Genomic DNA, 24484 nt, shown 5'->3' on the forward strand with positions numbered 1-24484 from the left:
TAATATGTAATATTATTACAGTTACTTTATTTTATGGGTAATATGTAACTGTAACTAAATAGTTCTGTTGCAAGTAATATGTACTATGTAACTAGTTACTTTTACAAAGTAACTTGCCCAACACTGCATATGGGTATGTTGTGCTTATGATCACATATTGATATTTACTCAATTTTCATTTTGAAGGTATCACCATATCAGAAGTTTCTGATAATGAAACACTACATTTAAGAATCTCTATGCTCATAACGTAATGGGTGTTCTTTAAATAATTATGTAATGGCATCATAACTTGCTGATATTAGTCACCAGCAAAGTAGTTACCATCTATATTATTCTATGGCTATCTCCTCTCTTCACAACATGGCAAATAAGGAGTCAAGTTCCACAGAGGCACTGACCACATTTGAAAACTCTTTGAAAGATCATGCCAAATTAAATGCAAGTGTAGTTGTGAGGTTTAAACATTAGATCACCAATGATTTATCTCAAAAGCATCACATAATGGGCTACTTCCTCATGTTATTTACATACAAACCTAGCTGTTAATTGTGTGTGGAGTGCACAGGATTGTGTGTCTGCAATGTCTGTATTATGCATTATACGTGGTGTATAGTAAGGAACTTTGCATCTAAGTTAAAAGAACTGATCAGAAAGTTCAGCTATGTGTTAAAACTTGTTAGAACATACAGCTAGGTAACAAAATCTATTAAGGTTAATGTATAGCATGCATGCTGAGGTCAGCAGCAGTAGTATGACTTCACTTAGGTGATCACATTAAGTCAAGTACACAGTGGTCAGTGGTACACAACAACTTAACATTGCTGCTCTGGTATGGATTTAATACACAATATAGCTAGGTAATGTTTCCAAATGAACATGACAGATTGGATACTTATTAACACATTGGTTTCTCTTGCAGAGACTAAATCAGAAGATCAATGACAGGGTGAAGTTAGTGAACCTACAAGATGCAAATTTGCTTGAAAGCAGATGATAACATTGCAATATGCATTTAAAAATAGGCCATGGATATGTCAATGTCATGAAGAAAGACATAGGAAGGAAAGCTATGTAGTTTTTATCCCCAAAAAGCACTAAGATCCTTGTGGAAAAATAATAATTTCAGTTCTTTAAAAAGTACTTTTATCAAGTCCTTTTGACTTCATCTTTGCTAGTGGACCTAAACTTCTTAACTTCTAAGGTTTCTTCTGAGGTTGGAAAAGTTTTCTAAGGAGGTGTTTAGTTGAGTGTTCTATTAGGATTTTGGAAAAAACAGGGGCGAAATCTATTATGAAATGAACCACTACCGTGGTTCATGATAGTCCAGGTAAACATATACAAAAAAAACATTTATCAACTAATTGTATGAATGATGATGTAAAGACTATGTAATATACTTATTACATAATAATAAAACAATATAACATATACAACTGATACAAGAATGTGATTATCTTGCATTCACATATATAATGATGAAGTGGTGATAAACATGTCTTGCATTACACAATGCTGCTTTTGTGTTGCAAAGCTATGCTGTGATCAACATACTCTCTGAAAGGCATTGACCTGTCAACATACTCTCCTAAAGGCATTGACTGGTCACTGTGATGAACAGTAGTTGTAGTAGGAGTAGTCACTGTAGGAATGTATGAGGTTGTTTGATCAATTGCAATACTACAAGAATTATACCCTCCATCAGGAGGTGGGATAGAACTATCACTGAAACATGATCTAGAGTAGACACCGGTATCTTCACTTGCTGCTACATATGGGATGTCATCATTGTCTTCCAATTGTTTGGTCAATACAAATACAGTCTTATCTGTAGAATCCAGTGAATCAGTCTCCGTTTGATTTTGATGACCTTGGCGTGGCAATGAAATAGTTCTATAGTCAATGTAGGAACCTCCAAATGATGTTGAAGGAGTTTGGTCATCGTTCAGATGTTCTATGTCAACATTATGTTTGACCTTAGTGGTGCTGTCTTCACAGTAATAATCACCAAGGGCTGCTTGAATATCATCCCCACTCATTGTCAAACTATTTACGCTAGAACTCTTATCACTTGAATAAAAAACAGCACTTTCCGAAACATATGGATCTTTACTACTTGAAATTTCATTGACATTCTTTTGTCCATCTTTTGCAGAATTTTCAGTATTGCCATATATGAATTTCAACATGTCATCTTTCGTCGTTTGACCAGAACGTATTGAAGCACATTCTTCATCAATTGTAGGCATTTGGATGTCTTTAATCCAGTGTAACACCTTTTCATTATCAAGAGATTCCACTGTGCTTGGTGGTGGTCTGATCATTGGATAGTCAGTATCAAAGTCAATAGGTGGTGTCTATATAAGAACAACAACGTGTAATTACACTTTCTTCAAAATTCAAATCCTATAATAGTTACACCCATAATCTCACTACAACTTCTTTACGCCTGTTTTCCAGTATACAATGAGTACAAAAGAATTGATTTGCATGTAACAGACCCTAGCGTACAGTATATGGGATACACACATCTATAGACATAATATTATTGTATATAAACCAGTATTGTCTAGGCCAGGTCAATTATTGCTTTAAACCAGCTTTGCCCACCCACCTGGTAAACCATAAATTGTTACTGTGTCTGGGAAAACCAGTCTTATTGCCCATTACAGTAGGTTTTATTTTTCACCAATAACACAAAACTATCAAATTATATCATCAAGACTTGAGAGTGGTCTGCTCTTGCAGGCTGCTTTTCCCAAGCACAGTGGCAAGTCGTATGAGCAATCTGAGTCCCTGATGGAGCTCCGGCCGTCCTAGGGATAGCTGTATGTGGCTGTACAGCAGTGTGGTATTGAACAAAGACATGTGCTGTAAATTTCCTTTCATTTTAGCTTGTTTTGAGACTTGAATGGCCCATTAATTGGCCTAATTCATCCCTTTTTCAACAGCCCCTTGCCCTCCTCAGCCCCCGCCTCCCACCCCCCATTTGGAGCTCGCCTGATACTGGTTTTAAAACTGGTAGGAAACTTAGCTGTTGGCTACTTGTACAGTAGATGCTCTGGAAGGTAAGGAAATGGTATAAACATGTGAAAATTTGGTGCACGTAACTTCATCCATTGGTGAGCTACGACACACTGAATACTTAAAACCAGCATTTCTTGGTACTTTTAAATAGTGTGATACAACCAGTTTTCCCAGACTGGTATCCTGTTGACAAGTATTAACATCACAACATTACTTCAAAGGGGTAAGTAGAATTCTGGGCAAATAGGAAGGAACAGGAATTACCAACAGAAAATGTCTGATAAAGGTCATCATATACAGGTTGGATTTTACAGCACAATGTTTCTTTGTAGCATTGTTGTAAAAATGATCGAAACACTCTAATAGAGCAGTCACCTGCATTAAAATTACTAAATGTCATTGCTAACAGTCTTATATAAGTAAGAACTTAAAGTTTGCATTTTTACCAACCAGAAACCAGACTCTATGACAACTTAGATTGTTTACTTGAGTATGTGTTATGGTAACACCTTAGGTGTCATATTATAGGTGTGGTTGGTATAATAAGACACCTAAGGTGTGATAGTCACGATAAAACACCTATTAAGGTATTAACATGACACTTTCGTTTTAACAGTGGAAATAGTCTCCGTCTGCACAAATTCATGTTTTCTATATGATAGTTGTCAAATTGAAATTTAAAAGAAGACTGGCAGTTAACTGTTTAACAATGCTACACTTATAACACTATGCTTGACATTACAAGTACATGCTTACCAAATATCCAGAGTTAGGTGGATTCCATTTAACACCCATACTTCTAATGAAATAAAACAATAATAGAATAGCACAATTATTACCACCCTTATGTCTCTCACACACATATGCACGCATGCACATACGAACATGCACACACACATGCACGCACACACGCACACACACATAATACACATGCCCATATTGATCATACACAATACACTCACACAGACAAACATACACACACAGAGACACGCCACACATACATATATATGTAAGCACACACACAACATACACAACACAAACATAATGCGTACGTGCAATGCAATATACAGAAAATCAAGTGTTACCTTCTCCTATTTAAAATAAAGCATCCAACAATAGCAACTGCAAGTGTAAGTGTAACCACAACAGCAACGGATGAAATAATAATTGCTAAATGAGAAGAAGTACACAAGGACTAGAGCTGTTTGATTTACTCAAATATACCATATTTACTAGTTAATTGCTGTGACTCACATAATAGTCACCCCCGGATAGTGAAACCTTGAATTATTATTGTAAGAGCCATCCTCTGATAAGAGCCAGTGTTTTGAACCAAGGAATAGCATTTTGAGAGGAACCAAGGGGGAACCTCTGAGGTTATTATATATCCCGATTACTTTCAGATTTGAACTACAATGGTCAACCTATCCATGTACTGATTTATAACTTTGCAGTTTATCCTGTAAATGTGACAACAACTCGGTCCTCTTTACACAAATAGTCATTAGTATCTCACAATTGTACTCAAGATTGGCACATGGGTTACTAAAGGTAAAGCGCATTGACACAGTAAATATCATCTCACTAATATAAGGTAACACAAAGTTGTGAAATGCATGAAAAATGGAGCCTTTTGAGTGTGGTGCACCAGCTACAACACACTATCGTGATTATTATATTTCCAGGTAATAAAACAATACCAACTCACATACCTGTATTAGATGATGTCCCAGAGGATGATCCTGGTGCACCTGAGGGTGATGAAGGTTCCGGTGTACGTGAGGGTGATGAAGGTTCCGGTGTACGTGAGGGTGATGAAGGTTCCGGTGTACGTGAGGGTAGTGAACGACCTGGTGTACTTGAGGATAGTGAAGATCCTGGTGTATTTGAGGGTAGTAAAGATCCTGGCGTATTAGAGGGTAGTGGAACTGCAATCACATCTAGAAACAGTATTGCATTTAAATTTACTGATATTGCACTTAATAGCAGTAAATGTGGTCACTGTTTACAAGATACTGGCTAAAACATTCTTTAGTTTGGTAAAATATTGTGTGCAGAATACATCATTATCGATAATCACACTACTCACAACAAATTCTTCAAGTTGATGTTGGGCTATAACTTGCCACTGACACTATAAACGGAGCTGCTCTATATGCTGCTTTCAGGTACTGCTCTGGAGAATTTTTTGTAACTGGTCTATTTTCTATAATTTGCAAGTTTTCTCTGCATATCCACAATACAATGGTTACCATTACGACATTGTATATCACATGTTACGTATGTGAATATTTTCAGCAGTGCATAGAGTCTATTGCTAGAAAAAATGAGCTACATAACTTAGGAATCAGGGGTGGATATAGGATTTATAAAAGGGGGGGCTAACTCAAGGTACTAATCTCTTGGGTAGAGCTGGAACTAGGAGGGTCTGGGAGCATGCCCCCCCCCCAGGAAAATTTTGATAAATAGATGCTAAAATACTGCAATTTGGAGACATTTCCACATAAAACTCATACCTGTAGATATTTTATATACTGCCTTTAGATTATAAGTATGGCTCTCTGAAGCATTTTGCTAATGGAAAAGTTTGGGTAGGTACAGACAACCAAGTACATGATGCACCCTTCTCATAATTGCACAACACTGAATAGGTGCATGCATGTTAGAATAAGAATGTTGAAAGTGGAAAATTTTGAAATTTGAACGATACAAGATTGAATCTGAGAGCATTTCAATGGAAACTGTGTACCTGAATTAAGTATTGCCATGCATATTAACTACACAAGTAGATGAATGAAGCCCTTTAAACAGACCAATGCACTTCATTGTATGTATAGGTGCAGGCAGATTTGAAAAATTCCATAACAGAACCAACTACATGTTTCCAGTGAATGTTCTATTAGAGTAGTTAGCTGACTGCTCTATTAGAGTATCTCGATCTTGTACACCTCCAATGCTGATCCGGGTCCTTGTTGCATAAACTTTAGCATAAATCCACTGATAATACCTTGGAAAGATGTTTATAAGGTGGTTTTATGAGTATTTGTATTATTAGTGATCATATAATTATGCTAAGACAAAATTTCATTATAATACTCAGCATATTGATCAAGTAAAGCCTAAATATTAAGGGGGGCTTCAGCTCCCAAAGACCCCCCCCCCCCCCCCCTGGATCCGCCCTTGGGAATGGCCAATTTAAACTGGAAATCATCATTGTCTCTGTTGTGCACTACTGTTAAAAATTTGTGATTAAGCATGCAAAAATTGACATGTGGGCACATAACTTCTCATAACAATTACCATGTAATGAATTTTCAGCAAATTGTCAGCTATATAATGTTATGTGAGTTGCGAGCTGTACATATTCCACTGGATGTGGCTTTATTTGGATTTTGTGTACCTAGTTGCATTATGGAATGACAAATGTATACCATGTAGCTACACTGTAAATAGGTTTCATTAAAGCACTTTTAAAAATCAAGTGCTGGCCTGCGGTCAGCTATGGGTATTCACCTGGTTTCCTGAAAATGTTTTTTAAAAATGTGAATGTAGTTTTATAAAAATGTGAATGTAGTTTTATAAGTAGCAGAAACTGCATTTTGCACCCTGTACTTTATTATAGTATTAGCGATAGTTGTTCACCATCAAAAGAATTCTTGGGCATGCTACCAATCAACATTGATTGATCACTAATAATAAAGCATGCATGTGGTCTATCAAGGCAGTTGTCGTAATGTTCAGCCCAACAAGTCCACTTCATGCATTTCATCTGACAACTAAGGTTATATTGTGTTACAACAATCAAGTAACTTACTAAGTACAAATAGGTCAGTAGCATTGACTAGTGTGGAGTTATTGATCTCAACAATACATTGATATGTAGTCCCACTATCTTTTTCCCTCAGTGATATTTCACTATCATTGTATATAGTTCTGTACACTACTGAGTTGTCTACAGTTTCCCCTGAAACATTATCAACTCTTCTCACTACTTCATCATTGGTAGTCCACACAATGTCCACACTACTAGTGATACCTCTCACTGTAATTACATTACATTCTAATAATAGTGGATCGCCCACTTGTTGATTGTTGAGAGCAGTCACAATTACATTAGGAGTGGGAACTAGAGAATAAATAACATACATAACCTGATCAATACATATACACATACATTAGTTGTGATATAATATGCGGCATAAGAAGCTGGTGCAATGATTAACTACTATGTAGCTGTAACTAAAATAAAACATTTTGTGTAACCATGTCATGTTCCCCCTATCAGAAAACATGAGTCTTTTTAACCCTTAAACGCGCACACAAATTTACAAAATATTGCACTGAAATCGCAAGGGCCATTTAGTGGCCCTCCATATTTGGCACAGAGGTGCGCGCGCTAGGATTACGTGATCGTGAAACGGTTTAGTGCAACAGAAAGCCACGTTTCTGGGCTTTAATTCGAGCTCAAGAACTTTGTGCTGTGATTAAAGATAAGCGAGATATGGATGAAAATACTGTTGTTGATCAACTTTTCTATAGCGACACCGACGATGACTGGAACAACTCGGACGAAGAGGACTCTTTTGTCCATGGAGAAGACTCTTTTGTCCTTGATAGGCTTACCAGGGAACAAGACGGTAAAATGGCGGACAGATGAATCGGTCCTATCACTTCGCCTGCCATTATAGATGATTATGGCGATGTGGAAGAAAATGATCATGAGGAAGAGTTCAGCAACGACGAAGAAGACATCGAGGAAGAAACAAACGATGATTATGAAGGTATAATGCTTTTCACATGTTTTATAACTTGAGTCCTGCTTCTTCTAATAGCTGATGTGAGATATTGTGAAGGTCAGGATGAGTCAAGCCATCCTGGACCATCTGGGCTACATAGTGGAGTGAGTGATGGTGGGATGGGTAGCCTGGAAACTGAATACCCCTGTAGTGGTTCTCCTGTGGCTTACCATGGTTCTCCTGTTAGTTCTTCCCTACGCTCTCGTTCTTCTCCACATGCCCCATTTTCACCTAGTGATAGAGGCAGGGACTACTCACCATCTCCATCTGATCCTTTGTCTGGTAGAAATAGAGGTAGAGGAAGGGGTAGGGGAACTGTGTCTCCAATGGATCTTGTGCCTAGTCGAGGTAGGAGGAAAGGTACTGGTAGGGGTAGAGGTACCGGTAGTGGTAGGGATTTGGCTATCGATAATGCTTATACTCTAGAGTGCTGTTTCACACTTGTGAATGATTGTAGGACCATCAAAAGCTTTAGGGAGCAACTGGCTACTAAACTTTTATGTCAACATAGCTCACGCCAGTATGGAGGACGTCAATCACAGGCTCTTCTACCTCAATCGCCTGCGAGGCTTGAGGAACACCATTTCATAGAGAACCTTGGGACTGACGGTTACTGTGCAGTGTGTTCTGACCGGAAGACACATAGAAAACGTACTAAGTATGGCTGCGTAAATTGTGGAATGGTTCATTTGTGCCTTGAAAATTGTTTTAAGATATACCACACCAAGGAAAACTATAAATAAATAAGGGGTGTATGCTATTTACTGTGTCTTAGCCTTTTTACAGGTTCAGCCGATGTATATAGTTTAGATGTGTTGACAGTATTATCTGTTTAGTTATGTACAGAGCTGTTTGTAATTCAGGTTTTTCCACGATTGTGGTTTTTTTCTCTGAAATCACTTGGATCGGTGGTTTCTAAATGAGGCAAACCCTTTACTGAGTAAAGATCCCAGCTCTTTAGTGTATATATTTCATGTACATTTTATGTTTGAAAAGTTTTTCAAATTCTAATGCTAATAATAATACTTTATGTTTGATGAACAGTGCATGATAAAATGGATTGCTGTTGGTATTTGATTGACCAGTCACCAGAATACGTCTTAGCAGCACGTTGAAACGCCACAGTGATCGTGTTGGAGTTCTTTGTTACATGCCTACAGGGTAAAAATTATGAGAATACGACAATTTTTTTTCAATTCACAACTACCTGAGAGTTGTAGCTATGTCAATGGAATTTCACCACCTTGTATCAAGGGTACCACCCTTTCTAAACACCAAGTGTTGAGGCGAATGGACAGAGGAGCTGCCTACCATGATGATTATTTCCAAATGATGCGCGTATTGCTGTGGATAAATGGAGAAGTATTATTGATAAAAACATAATAATAATATTGGATAAACCCCAGGTTATCCACCATCTGTGTACCAAGTTACAAGCTGATACATCACGGATTTTCACAGATACAGTCGTGTAAAGACGTGTGGTTACTTCGCACAATTGTGTGAATGCCACAAGTTTTTTCTAAAATTCATAAATACCTGAGAGTTGCAGCTACGTCAATGGAATTTCACCACCTTGTATCAAGGGTACAACTCTTTCTCGACACCTAAATAGAGAAGCATTAATGATAAACAATTGATAGTCACGATGGGTAAACCCCAGGGTATCCACCATCTGTGTACCAAGTTTCAAGTTGATACGTCGAGGATTCTCAGAGATACAGCCTTGTAAAGACGCGCAATTATTTTCACGAAAGTAAGCATAAACTTTCGTGCGTTTTCGGTGTAATAAATAATAGGGCCATTATAATGGCCTTTGCGCATTTAAGGGTTAAGGTAATCTAAAAATAAATTTGAGTGACATCACCCACAAGATGTATGTTTCAAACATATTTAACCATTCATCACTGTGTGACTAAATTAAGTGCAGTATAGTAACAAACAAATTATGTTATGCAAAAAAGAAGCTGTTTAACTTCTATTTGTTACAGAACTATATGTGACCATCTCAGCAAGAACCCAATTCGTTTGCACAAGCATGCATTTTGAGAAAAACTAAATTTAAAAAAAATATGCATGCTACAAAGAAATAAATTTTTATCGGTCAGAAAAGGAATTAAGACCCAAATCAATTAAAACCATACACTATCTTATTTACCTGCTCATGGAGAGTTCGAAAATCTTTCTGTAGCCCCAACAGTATGCGTGTCACATGCATTTGTTTATGATGCAGTAAACAAGATTGTCATCATTTCTTCTACTAAACTGCCTTCATACCCATAAACGTAAGTGACTACAGGGCTAATACTATCTAATCCAAAACAGCCAAGCTGTAAAAAAAGTGTGCGGCCCTCAGAAAGGCTATGGTGAAAAAAGATGTGAAATCCAAGGTGGCGGCCAAGAAATGGCTGTGATGGTAGGTTAGTGGTAAAAATTTTAATAATGACAATTCAGGTGAATTTTTGTGCCGCTTCACAAAAATTCACCTGAATTGTCGTTATTAAAATTTTTACCACTAACCTACCATCACAGCCATTTCTTGGCCGCCACCTTGGATTTCACATCTTTTTTCACCATAGCCTTTCTGAGGGCCGCACACTTTTTTTACAGCTTGGCTGTTTTGGATTAGATTTCATTTCTTTTTGTATTTGTATACCCCAAAGCCGGCCTATGGCCAGCTTTGGGACTTTTTTAACCTATGTTTTTTTCTTTACTACAGGAAGAAGAAAAGATGAAGTAGATGTACTTTAAATATTTTATCAGTAAATGTACAAATTATATATACTGTATAATACATATGTGACCGGATTTGCGAAAAGGGGTCCAATTTGCCAACTTTGACAATTGATAACTTCAGATTGGAAAGAGCTATTGCCTTGATATTTGGGCAGTGGTGAGCACCACTATAGCTGAATACATGGTGAAATGTTCAGGTTAATAATTATGTTACTTGAACACTGAGTTATGGTCTCCAACATTTACGGAATTGGATGTGTGTGGAAGACCCCTTTTCGCAAATCCGGTCACATATATTGATTACAGAAATCTCCATGGTGGTTTCTTTGTAACTGAACACTCTACAAGGTGACTTCTTCTAATTGCTCTCTCTACAGGGTGAATTGTTTGTAGCTGAACGATCTACAAGGTAACTTCTTCTAGCTGATCTCTCTACAGGTGATGTGTTTGTAGCTGAATTTTGTATAGGTGATTTGTTTGCAGCTGAGCTCTTTACAGAATGGTTTCTTTGTAGCTGAACTCTCTAAAAGGTAACTTCTTCTAACTGATCTTTCTACAGGGCAATTTGTTTCTGGCAGAATTTTCTACAGGGTGATTTCTTTGCAGCTGAACTCTCTACATGGTGGTTTCTTTGTAGCTGAACTCTCTACAAGGTAATTTCTTCTAGCTGATCTCTCTACAGGGAGATTTGTTTGTAGCTGAACTATCTACAAGGTAACTTCTTATAGCTGATCTCTACAGGGTGATTTGTTCGTAGTTGAATTCTGTACAGGTGATTTGTTTGCAGCTGAGCTCTTTACAAAATGGTTTCTTTGTAGCTGAACTTTCTCCAAGGTAAGTTCTTCTAACTGATCTTTCTACAGGGTGATTTGTTTGTAGCTGAACTATCTACAAGGTAATTTCTTCTAGCTGATCTCTCTACAGGGCGATTTGTTTGTAGCTGAATTCTGTACAAGTGATTTGTTTGCAGCTGAGCTCTTTACAGAATAGTTTCTTTGTAGCTGAACTCTCTACAGGGTGATTTGTTTGTAGCTGAAATCCCTACAAGGTAACTTCTTCTAGCTGATCTCTCTACAGGGTGATTTGTTTGTAGCTGAACTCTCTACAGGTGATTTGTTTGTAGCTGAACTCTACAAGGTGATACTTCTAGGTGATTTCTCTACAGGATTCCTTGTTTCTAACTGAACTCTCAACAGGGTGATCTGTTCATAGCTGAACTTTCTACTGGGTGATTTGTTTGCAGCTGAACTCTCTAAATGGTGGTTTCTTTGTAGCTGAACTCTCTACAATGTGACTTCTTCTAGCTGAACTCTCTACAAGGTGACTTGTTTCTAGCTGATCTCTCTACAGGGTGACTTGTTTCTAGCTGAACTCTCTACAGGTGATTTGTTTGTAGCTGAACTCTCTACATGGTGGTTTCGTTGTAGCTGAACTCTCTACAAGGTAACTTCTTCTAGCTGATCTTTTTCACTGCATATTTGTTTGTAGCTGAGTTCTCTACAGGGTGATTTGTTTGCAGCTGAACTCTCTACATGGGAGTTTCATTGTAGCTGAACTCTCTACAATGTGACTTCTTCTAGCTGAACTCTCTACAGGGTGACTTGTTTCTAGCTGAACTCTCTACAGGTGATTTGTTTGCAGCTGAACTCTCTACATGGTGGTTTCTTTGTAGCTGAACTCTCTACAAGGTAACTTCTTCTAGCCGATCTTTCTACAAGGTGATTGAGTTTTTTGCAGCTGAACTCTTTACATGGTGGTTGCTTTGTAGCTGAACTCTCTAAAAGGTGACTTCTTCTAGCTGAACTCTCTACAGGATGATTTGTTTGCAGCTGGATTCTCTACGTGGTAGTTTCTTTGTAGCTGAACTCTCTACAATGTGACTTCTTCTAGCTGAACTCTCTACAGGGTGACTTGTTTCTAGCTGATCTCTCTACAGGGTGACTTGTTTCTAGCTGAATTCTCTACAGGTGATTTGTTTGCAGCTGAACTCTCTACATGGTGGTTTCTTTGTAGCTGAACTCTCTACAAGGTAACTTCTTCTAGCTGATCTTTCTACAGGGTGATTTGTTTGTAGCTGAATTCTCTACAGGGTGATTTATTTGCAGCTTAACTCTCTACAAGGTGACTTCTTCTAGCTGAACTCTCTACAGAGTGATTGATTTTTTTTGCAGCTGAACTCTCTACATGGTGGTTTCTTTGTAACTTAACTCTCTACAGGGTGATTTGTTTGTAGCTGAACTCTCTACAGGGTGTTCTGTTCATAGCTGAACTCCCTATAAAGTAACTTCTTCTAGCTAATCTTTCTACAGGGCGATTTGTTTGTAGCTGAGTTCTCTACAGGGTGATTTGTTTGCAGCTGAACTCTACATGGTAGCTTCTTTGTAGCTCTACAATGTTACTTCTTCTAGCTGAACTCTCTACAAGGTGACTTGTTTCTAGCTGATCTCTCTACAGGGTGACTTGTTTCTAGCTGAACTCTCTACAGGTGATTTGTTTGCAGCTGAACTCTCTACATGATTGTTTCTTTGTAGCTGAACTCTCTACAAGGTAATTTCTTCTAGCTGATCTCTCTACAGGCCGATTTGTTTGTAGCTGAACTCTCTACATGATGGTTTCTTTGTAGCTGAACTCTCTACAAGGTGATTTCTTCTATAGCTGATCTTTCTACAGGGTGATTTGTTTGTAGTTAAACTCTCTACACGATAGATTCTTTGTAGCTGAACTCTCTACAAGGTGATTTCTTCTATAGCTGATCTTTCTACAGGGTGATTTGTTTGTACCTGAACTATCTACATGATGGTTTCTTTGTAGCTGAACTCTCTACAAGGTAACTTCTTCTAGCTGATCTCTCTACAGGACAATTTGTTTGTACCTGAACTCTCACATGATTGTTTCTTTGAAGCTGAACTCTCTACAAGGTGATTTCTTCTAGCTGATCTTTCTACAGGGTGATTTGTTTGTAGCAGAACTCTCTACAAGGAAACTTCTTCTAGCTGATCTCTCTACAGGGAGATTTGTTTGTAGCTGAACTCTCTATACATGATTTGTTTGTGGCTGAATTCTCTACATGATGGTTTCTTTGTAGCTGAACTCTCTACAAGGTAACTTCTTCTAGCTGATCTCTTTACAGGGTGAATTGTTTGTAGCAGAACGATCTACAAGGTAACTTCTTCTTACTTATCTCTCTACAGGGTGATTTGTTTGTAGCTGAACTTTTTACAAGGAAACCTCTTTTAACTGAGCTCTGTACAGGGTGAATTGTTTGTAGCTGAACTATCTACAAGGTAACTTCTTCTAGCTGATCTCTCTACAGGATGATTTGTTTGTAGCTGAACTATCTACAAGGTAACTTCTTCTAGCTGATCTCTCTACAGGGTGATTTGTTTGTAGCTGAATTCTGTATAGGTGATTTGTTTGCAGCTGAGCTCTTTACAGAATGGTTTCTTTGTAGCTGAACTCTCTACAAGGTAACTTCTTCTAGCTGATGTATCTACAGGGTCACTAGTTTGTAGCTGAATTCTCTACATGGTGGTTTCTTTGTAACTGAACTATCTACAAGGTGACATCTTCTAGCTGATCTTTCAACAGGGTGATTTGTTTGTATTTGAACTCTCTACAAGAAATCTTCTTCTAACTGATGTTTTAACAGGGTGAATTGTTTGTAGCTGAACTCTCTACAGGGTGATTTGTTTGTAGCTGATCTCTATACAGGTTACTTATTTCTAACTGATCTCTTTAATTCTGTTCAGGGTGACTGCTCTATTAGGATGACTGCTCTATTAGAGTATCTCGATCTCGCACTTGCTACACCAAGTTGGATTTCGTGTTATAACTCCGTGGATTTAAGTCTGATTCTTCTACACCATTGAAGAGCCTTTCTAAGATGATAACTCCATCTGTACAGCGATTTTGAAAGCATTACCCCAAGCGGTTTACCTGGTAGGCGTGGCAAGCATAATAATAATAATAATAATAAAATAAAAATATTAAAAATTAGCTAATCTCGATTGCGTAATTGTTACACACTGTTGATTTTTTCGCTGTATCTTCCTGGTTTTTAGCTCGATTTCTTTCAAACCACAAAAGGTTTGAGGTTCAATAGTTAACCTATTCACCCACCGATTTTCAGCTTCTTCCCATACGCGGTTTACCCTGTAGGCGTGACAACATATTGGTGTTATTTTTCGTGCATAATCGCTCATAACTCTTTGTCTGTTTATGGTATTCCAGCCAAAGTTGGTACCGAGATGCGCCTTTATACCCCCCTTCTGTGTGCCAAATTTCAAGGCAATCGGATAACGCGTTCGAGTTTTATAGCAGTTTTTGTAAGTGTGCGACAAGAAAAAGAAAAATAAGAAGAAGAAGAAGAAGAAGAAGAAAAAAAAAACGAAGAAACTCAGCCAATTTTTGAAGTCGCATATCTCGGGAACGCGCGAAGCGATTTCGCTCAAATTTGGAATGTAGAGTGCTGCAGTTGGGGGGCATGTCCACAGCAAAAATCGTCTTGTTTCATCAAGGAAGCACAGAGCTACGGAGGTGCGAAAATTGCGTTTTCTTTCTTCCTGTCAATATACTCACGGGTGTTACGCGCCGGCTTCTTGGGCCGCACGACACACTACCGTGTGTCTTGATACCTTGGTGGATTTGCTAATCCATGGTGAACATTTTAAGCTAAATTTCAACATTGTAGACTAATGCAAACAGAAGTTATGGCTGCGTCTGTAGTTTATTTTTAGCATAGTTGCTGTACAAATCAATTGTCTTGTTCTTCCTACTGTCTAGCGCTATAATTCCAAAACTACTCACCACAGACGGCTGAAACTTTGGTGATCCATTCCTTAGACAGTGCAGATAATGCTGATAAAATTTAAAAAATCCGAAAGTTGTGTGAACAAGTTGGGTTTTGCTGAGACGGTCACATATGGTCCAGCTATTTAAAAAACGTGGATGGTAATTGTACACATGTGCATAAAGAATAAGCTTAAGTACATACCTGTAATGTTATTTAACTCAACTGACAATGATGTGCTATAATTGTAATTGTATCCAAATACTGTCACATCACATCTGTATGATCCTTCATCATTTTCCCTGAGGTAAGAGAATTGTACAGTACTAGTGGAGGTGGTATCATTGGAGATATCTGAAGTGACTGCAGTTAGTCTACCATCATCAGTAATTACACCATTAGGTCCAGTCCAGATGAAAGTAGAATTTAATTCACTTGAAGCAAAAACAGGGCAAGAGACTTTATAAGGTCTGCCCACAAATATTTGCTGCTCCACTGGCTGGATATCAGCTGAAAATGTAATATAGCATGAACTACAATCAGATTTTCAGGAAACAAATCACATACATACATACAAGCTAGCATTAATTTTGTCGTACAATTAGAAGGACACACATGTAACTCTAGAAATCAAAAATAAAACATCATCAAGTAGATGTTGTTTTGTACTTTAGTACCTTCACTAAGCCTGGACCCATGAGTATACATTTAGACTGGATTATTTTCATGATTTTACTCATTATTTAGGTTAGAAGTATGTATTTTACTGTACACATATTCAGCTCATAGTCTCAATGGGAAGGTCATTCAAATAGTATACTACCATATTACAAACCTGCAAAAGAAACCATTTCAGAGCAAAGCTTACCTGTGCGGAACTTTAATTTAGCCTTTACTTCCCACATACTGGTTGCTTTTACTATTAAATAGCTTTGCTCATGTAGGTGTGTATGGACAAATATCAGTACATATGGTACCGCTCAAATGCAATGTTGCCTCACGAGAGTGCAAGCAATTGAAAAACTTGCCAATAAAAGGGAATGGTACCTATTTTGCTCTCGAGTATTCATCCCAAATGAAACAGGATGAATACTTGCAAGTGAAACAGGTCTGTTATTAGCGAGTTTTTTAATCACTCGCACTCTCACAAGACGACATTGTATTTGAGCGGTATGTACATAGGTAGATAGTCACACACACATGCTTTTACAAAATAATATCAGGAAACCAGACACACACCCACCTGGTTTAAAAAGTTCTTAAGTATATGATCGAGTATCTGGTTTACACTACGACAATACAGACTGGCTCACCTACAAATGTACTAGTAGAACTAACTAATGGAGTTGTATTGATCTCAATTTTACACTGATACATGGTACCATCATCATCTTCACTCAGTATTGACCCATTATTGTAAGTATCACTGTACACTACTGAGTTGTCTACAGTTTCCCCTGATACATTATTGACTCTTTCAACTTCTTTGTCATTGGTAATCCATACAATGTCCACACTACTAGTGATACCTCTCACTGTAGTTACATTACATTCTAATAATAGTGGATCACCCACTTGTTGATAGTTGAGAGCAGTCACAATTACATTAGGAGTGGGAACTAGAGAACACAATATCAACTGATATACACGTCTAGGAACAAACATATGCCTGTGAACAAAGTAAAATAGTTATCAATTAGTCACACATCTAGATTACTTTTTCTCTTTAAATGTAATATAGTCCATCCCTATCAGTAGCAAGCAAGACTACTCAGTTATAACCATATCTGTTAACCAAAAGGAAAGTGACTGCTCTATTAGAATATTTGACCATCGCAAGATATCATGATGTTAAAAAGCCATGGCTTTAGTTAGGGATCTTACGTAGCATGTGTAAATTTTCAAGCAAATGCAAGGTGTTGATTCTGTTTTGTAATTGCAATCCCCTAAAGCAGGAGTGGATCCAGAAGCTGGTAAGGGGAGGGGCACAAACAGGCTAAGTTGTAGGTGGTTGGTGAGAGCAAATTCTCTTGCATTTTTGAATCAGCAAATGATCACCTCTTAGTATATTGTATTAACTCTTATTTTTGCTATTTTGGCCTTTGTAAAGTCTTATAACTTGTTTTAAAGGCTAGAATTTATATAAAACCAGCAATACAAAAATTATTTTTAGGGGTGCTAAGTACGCACGAAGGTGCTGGGTGACATAGATAATATTGATTATGGACTGACAAGGTTTAGTATTTCAATCAAAAGAAGTAGCTATGGCTCCTTCACAAAGGAGCCGGGGGGGGAGGGGATTTGTCCCAAATGCCCCATCCTGGATCCGCCATTGCTAAGCTATTAGTTTGCTGGAAGGTATCCTCTACCGCAAAATTGTTCATTTCTATGTACATGGCCAAGGTATGGGTGCATGAAAATCACATTCTTTTAGTTTCTGTATAGTGGACTTTTATCTGTCACACACACATGCACACATGCACGTATGCATACACACGTGTCTTGATTTTTTCCATATTAACTCACTTGTAAAGTTGGTTAATTCAACTGACGCTGTTTTATTCTTATTATAATCTAATACTGCTGTATTACACTCATACAACCCCTCATCATCTTCACTGAGGTATGAAAATTGTAAAGTACTAAGATGGTTGGTACCATTGGAGACAGTTGGAGTAATATTTAGTCTGTTATCATTTGTGATAGTACCATTAGGTCCAGTCCAGCTAATAGTTACATCGTCAGAATTTGTTATATTTGGAGTGTCAACTAAGCAGTGGATCTCCAGTGGATCACTCACTGACATATCATCAACTGGTTGAATGTAAACTACACACCAGAACAAACACACACTCTGTTAAAAGGTATATTAAGTATGTACATCTGCAATGTGAACATAATGTACTGTACAGTTGGAAAATAATATCAACCACAAAAATTATCATTTTATTTGAGTGCAAATATTCACATCTTGTTTTGTAAACCAACATTAACTGTAATCATACAGTATGGTAGCACCTGTATATTAGGAGATCGTAAAGGTTTTCACTTTCTTGCACACAACAAGCCTCACAATACCATCATAGTGCCTTGGCAGTTTTGGTTAGGTAGAATCAAGCCTAAAAGTGTACTTTAGAGCAGCCAAAAACACTTCCATTAAATGTTGGGGAAAAAAACAATTATTTAACACAATTTGTTTATTGACTGATTAACTAACTGCTTGCCTGAATTCTTCAGACAAGAGTAATTCAAGATGTTGATTTGCAGTAGCTAGTACATGATAGCTTTCCTACGTTTATAACAGAAATTATCTGCATGTCCGTAGTGACTGGATTGATTGTAGCAGCACTTCTAATAATGCTCTTTGTTTTTAACATTGTGTAATGGGCTCAATTAACATAACTGAAAACGAAGCGTAATGCATGACTACTTCACTTTTCATAGTTGGGGCTCGCATTCATTTAGTATGGCACCATTCTTTCCTTTGACCCTGATTCACCATTTTACAAAGAGTAAACATTAAGTACTAGTGGACATAATTCAGTTATGAATATAAAATGAAGTAGTATTTCTACAGGTGTAGGCAATTTTCCATCTTTCTCTACTTTTATAGCTATGATCCCTAATTGAATATAAAATTTCTAATTCTTCCTTCTACTTGTGCATATATGAACAAGATTAAAGAAACATTTTGACCATAATAATTGACTCTTTGTTCTTAAGATACAGATACCCAAACCTCTATATTCAATGCTCATTACAGTATTTGTATATCAGGGGCGGATCCAGGGTTTGGTAAGGAGAAGGTGCACCATATAAAGCAGGAGGTTGGGGGCACAAGCTAAAAGTGATTACATGTCTCATGACTGAAATGTTTGATGTAGAGTAGTTTTAAGCACAAAATTTAATATCTAAATCATAGTAATAAATCATGTTTTCTAGGTGGTTAGCATTGAACAAGAACTGTAGGGACCATGCAGTGACAGTCATGATTTCATGATCAGTTAGATATAAGCCTTAAGTAAATTGTCATAGAATGACATATAAAGGATCAAGTGCATTTAAATTCCTAGCAGGATGTGTCCATAGGTCGGTGCTGCATTCATACTCAGTAATAAATAGAGTTACATGTACATGCGGTGACTGTTCTATTTGACTTTGTGTCTGACTGCTCTAATAGAGTACTTTGATTCTTTTGGAGGAAGGGGAAATGCACGTACCCCCTGTGTCCCCCTCTGGATCTGCCACTGTATATGTAACGAATATTAACACAAACTAATAAACAGGCAAAATAATAAAAGAAACACTGCCTATAAATCTTACTTGAATATGCTAAGCAACTTTCGGTAATGTTTCTCCAAGCTCTGAATGCATACTTGTAGGTCATAGTAAAGTAGCACTTGTAGCTTTCCCACGGAATTGAAAGTGGTCTCCCTCCCCAGGAAGAGGAACACCCATACTAAATGTGAAAATATCACAATTAACTTATATGTAATACAGCTGGTACAGATAGCTATTTTACCATCTGGATAAATACAATCACCTTTTCTTATGGATAATTACATCATCACTTGTATTAAAATAGTATATTTCAACATGATACGAGTGTTTAGCTAACTCTTTAGAACAAACATAGCAATGATAATGTTATGGTAAGGAATGATTATGTGGAAGCTAAGGCCACTTATTGTTAATTCAGATCCCCCACCTGCATTGCTATGTCCCACCGCCTAAATTTGGTCATTATTACGAGTTTTCACCATTATTTAATGCTTAATGATTGTATAGAAAGATACATAGAATAAGGAAGGCCACATGGGTGGAATACCAACCCCAATTAGGAGAAGGGACTTCACGGTGTCAGGAGAAGGGACTTTAATCAATTCTTTCACTTCTTAACAAGCTAAGATAATGATTAATAAAAGATCAAGATACTCTAATAGACCATTCAGCTAATTCTAAAAAAAAACAGTAGTCAGGTGCATGTAAGATTGCAAATAATGATCTCAAACATAAAATTAACAATAAGTGGCCTAAGTATAAAGAAGTTTAGTAGTTGGCCTAGTGGACCTGTCATTAGTATAGTCAGTTTTTACATACAAGTGTAAAGCTATAACACAAAATAGCTGAAAGTAAAAAAATTTAAATGTGCTACTGCAATCAGCATACGTATGTATTAGGGACAATTTCATTACAAAATGGAATTTCACAAAAGAAATATTGTAAAGATAACTACAACATCATAAAACATGTACCCCAGCTGTTGATGCTAAATGAGATTTTTCACCATCAGTACAGTAAAAAGAAGGTGTACAATCTTGGACCGTACAATTTCCAGTGTTACTCCAAGAAGCACGAACATTTGTACGATCAGAACATTGAAGTTTTAAACTGGGTGGAACAGTACTACAATCTGTAAGAGACATATGCAACAATTAAGAAATTTATCAACTCATATACAAGTGTGTGTAACTAACCAAAAAGTGTATATCTAAACCAAAACATCCAAGCTGTGAAAAGTGTGTGCCCCTCTAAAAACACCAGGGTGAAAAAATATGTCAAATCCACCCAAGTGATGGTAGGTTGATGGCAAAACATTTAATAACTTTGTGGCTAAGAATGGTGATACAAGGAAAACTACCCAGCAGATGGACTCTTGTATTTTCATGGCAAACATGATGATGTAACTCTCAATTACTACATTCATAGCTTGATTTAAGCACCTTTCTGTTGTTAACAATTTGTTGGGCTGTAACTCTAAATGTTCTCATCATAATATGAGGCTGAAACATGTACTCAGCTATGTAGATAATAATTGTAACAAAGAATTAAAGAAACATGCTATCGTGTTGGATTTTCCAGACCCAGTTACATTTGTAGGGAACTTCTAATGCTTCACATACAATAGTAATACACACACAATAAAACAACACAGGTACAAATCCTGTAAGTGTTCTGTTCTATGCATATAGACTACAAAGCATTTTAAAATTGATCTCTACTATTAAGTACAATGGAGTCTCTACTGTTAAGTATGGTGGAGCCTCAGTTATCTGAACTATAAGTTATCCAAACTTTCAGTTAACCAGAGTCAAAAACTGATTGCTCTATTAGAGTAGCAAGTGTCTATTAGAAACAATTTAAAACTTCAAAAGTTAAGGACTTTTCAGTTATCTGAACTGCAGTTAGGTGGTCCCCAGAGATTCAGATAATTGAGGTTCCACTGTACTATCATAGTGTACATTCTTACATCTATACTTACCTTGTCCACTAGCAGTGGAAATCATCATCCAAAGTAACATAGTTGATAATATCATTTTTCCTAAACAACACAACATCACAACAACCTCACAAAGACAAACATGTATATACTACATAATATATGTGACCTACATGAAAATGGAATACCCTTTTGTATACATCCGAGAAAGTTCTCTGTCTGCTGAGAGCACTTTGTGATGGTCTAACCAACTTCTGCTGGTTGCCAAGTCTATAATAACTGTTTCAGCAAAGTCAAATTTGTACTCAATTAAAAAAATCAAGCCCATAAGTTTATGCATTGTCGAGTTACAGGTATGCTTGGCTGAAGGCATCAGTTAGTTAGTTTAATAGTGTATTAAAAACTATTAATTTAATAATGAAGTAGGATCCAAGCAATAAAAAGTAGTGAAAAAAGCAATGAATGATAGTATTACAGCATAGCTCGGTGGGAAAACCCCTGCTTTGAATGCTACCAGTGGGTGTGTCACTATTACGTATTTTCATTGTGCCATACAGCTATACCAATAATAAGGGGGTGTATAATTGTGATCGAGTAAATAGATTGTTAAAAGGCGTGGTCTTGGTGCTTAATCATTATCAATCAACGTTAATAGGCGTGGTATTGAACCTATCATGAAGTTACAGGTATCTACCAAGCGTAAGTGTTGAAATAACTTTTCAGCATCTAAATAAGCTGCTCAAGGAAACTATTGATAGGGAAAATTAATGCCTCAATATGATTTCATTGTATGAAGAAGAACGAGACCATCCTGATTGAAGATAAAAGTAAAGGCAAGATGCAGAGGGCACACACTCGTCGCAACCCCAAAAGGCATATCTCACTGGTGAATTTGTTATTGTGGTGTCAAGTGGTGGCCGTGTGCCGCTTCGTTTGGCCTCCAGCCTTGTGACTGTGGTCGGGCAGGCAGACAGATGAAAATTAGTGTTTCGGATCCTGCCGCCTGTAAGTGTTTTCTTGTTAGCTGGACTAATATTAAGCACTCAATGGGGGTGTGTATATTTATTTGTCATATCCTGAGTATAAACGTGAGCTGTATTATACACCCCAGTAGATAACAATCAGCAATGTTGGGCAAGTTACTTTTTAAAAGTAGCTAGTTACATATTACATATTACTTGCAACTGAACTATTTAGTTACAGTTACATATTACACAAAAAATAAAGTAACTATAATAATATTACATATTATATTACTTTGTGTCCACAGCCTTAAGCTGTCACGTGTGAAACTACCACCTTATCACATGACATGATTGCGTTGTTAGACAATGTGCAAATCTTGGTTCTAAGTAAGAAGCTGATGAATAAGTAGGCTTCATTACTTCGTTGTGGCTAGGCGTTACTCAGTGGATTACTAATGAGATTAGTAACTTCGTTACTTGTATTAATAATATTACATTCGTTACAGTAACTATATTACTTAGGTAACGTGTTACATTTGTAAGTAATGTAACTTGAGTTATATTACCTGTCTTTATAGCGTATTTCGTTATATTACTTAGTTACCACAAAAGTAATAATATTACGTAACGCGTTACTTATGTAACGCGTTACTCCCAACATTGACAATCAAAGATAGCAATTTACAGTGAAACAGTACCTGTTAGTGATAGACATTGGTAAAATCATTTATGGATTAAGTGTTTGAAACTGTTTAGTAATCCCACACCCATCACTAGTTACTACTGAGTTACCCATGAAGGACAAAAGAGTTCATCAACAATCCACTCAGCAACCCAAGTAAACAATTGTTGGTTGATTTAGGCACTTGACTTGTTTCCTACTTAGGTAAGGATTTCACAGAATATGTGAAGTTGTGCCATATATGGTAAGTGTATCCACAAACCATGGTGTATCAGTTATATACCATAGCACAGTACTGTTGATATTCACCATACATATACCAGAGCAACAGATATACGTTCACTTTTGAATTTACCAATCACATGCTACAATATCTAGACGCACAATAACAGTGATATAAAGGACATGACCAAATAATACAGGATAACAAATGGTATGTGACTAATAAGCTTCACTTGGTAACTTGATGATATCATAGTATAACTGATGCATTCTTAATTGTATTCATACACATATGCATATAGAATTACATACCTCATAGCACTTCTCATTAAACCTTAAATGAATTCATTTATGATCATTATCTATTGGATAGCTAATCCCAGCAATGAATACACTTTTGGTACACTAATTTAATTGATTATCGAAACCAACATTTTATATATTCTATATACTAATACATTATGCCAACCTGAAAAGGCATGCACCAGTTTCCAACAGGAGTTAAATTTTTGTCTCACTGTTGTAGGAAACAGACATATATGTGTATGTATATTTAGGTAGTATGAGGTGTTTTATGTACAGTATGTAGTTAGGTCATAAGTAATTCCTATTAAGGTTACGGGATACTGTGAACCCCACATGTACACTATCAACCATTTTTCATGATTAGGGGTTTGATTTTTCTTGACAGATTCACCATGACCATGACAGATTCACTGATCCAGTGCCGACAATCACTGTCCAAATCTGCTCTACCAATGGCTCAAACACTATGGAGGTGCTTCCCGACTGTGGGGCTGATATATCAGCAGCTGGCACTAAGGCCTTGTGCAACCTCAACGAACATGTTGACAACCTGCTACCATCCAGCTTTGTTCCTAGAGCTGCCAATGGCACTCAAATGCACCCTATTGAACGACTTCCTGTTACGTTTAACTTTGAAAACAGGACCTACTGTATCAGGCAGACCTGAACATCTTCACGAGCATCATCATGTCATGGAAAGCCTGCAAAGCACTTGGGATTCTGCTACCGTGTTACCCACAA

At 37.2% G+C, this 24484-nt stretch overlaps 2 protein-coding genes across 3 annotated transcripts in view; one reads left to right on the forward strand and one right to left on the reverse strand.

Moving 5' to 3' along the window:
- Positions 1–1376: 1376 nt before the first annotated feature.
- The window catches only part of LOC136241882 (uncharacterized), a 31849-nt gene continuing 8741 nt past the window's right edge, over positions 1377–24484 (reverse strand). The window contains exons 2-12 of one of the 2 annotated variants that reach the window (XM_066033265.1): positions 21611–21670; positions 20604–20761; positions 19672–19807; positions 17875–18177; positions 16662–16967; positions 15553–15858; positions 6842–7153; positions 4740–4967; positions 4113–4197; positions 3784–3826; positions 1377–2357 (exon numbers count right to left, since the gene is read on the reverse strand). In XM_066033265.1, the coding sequence (XP_065889337.1) occupies positions 1506–2357; positions 3784–3826; positions 4113–4197; positions 4740–4967; positions 6842–7153; positions 15553–15858; positions 16662–16967; positions 17875–18177; positions 19672–19807; positions 20604–20761; positions 21611–21670 (2789 nt within the window). In that variant the 3' untranslated portion in view covers positions 1377–1505. Of the gene's footprint in view, positions 2358–3783; positions 3827–4112; positions 4198–4739; positions 4968–6841; positions 7154–15552; positions 15859–16661; positions 16968–17874; positions 18178–19671; positions 19808–20603; positions 20762–21610; positions 21671–24484 lie in introns of those variants that run through there. The other variant, XM_066033266.1, reaches the window with a different exon arrangement.
- On the forward strand, positions 7434–8853 carry LOC136241887 (uncharacterized). Its single transcript, XM_066033271.1, has 3 exons — positions 7434–7664; positions 7716–7808; positions 7860–8853. Exons 1-3 carry the CDS (start codon positions 7529–7531, stop codon positions 8564–8566), a joined length of 936 nt encoding a protein of 311 aa, XP_065889343.1. The 5' UTR covers positions 7434–7528; the 3' UTR covers positions 8567–8853.

The sequence above is a fragment of the Dysidea avara genome, chromosome 12, assembly GCF_963678975.1.
Source record: "Dysidea avara chromosome 12, odDysAvar1.4, whole genome shotgun sequence".
In the NCBI taxonomy this organism is placed as follows: Eukaryota; Metazoa; Porifera; class Demospongiae; order Dictyoceratida; family Dysideidae; genus Dysidea; species Dysidea avara.

Coding starts and splice junctions, on each gene's coding strand:
- LOC136241887 (XM_066033271.1), top strand. CDS start 7,529: ATGGATGAAAATACTGTTGTTGATCAACTTTTCTATAGCGACACCGAC. Junction 7,665..7,715: donor GCTTACCAGGGAACAAGACG/GTAAAATGGCGG, acceptor CTGCCATTATAG/ATGATTATGGCGATGTGGAA. Junction 7,809..7,859: donor AACAAACGATGATTATGAAG/GTATAATGCTTT, acceptor TTCTTCTAATAG/CTGATGTGAGATATTGTGAA.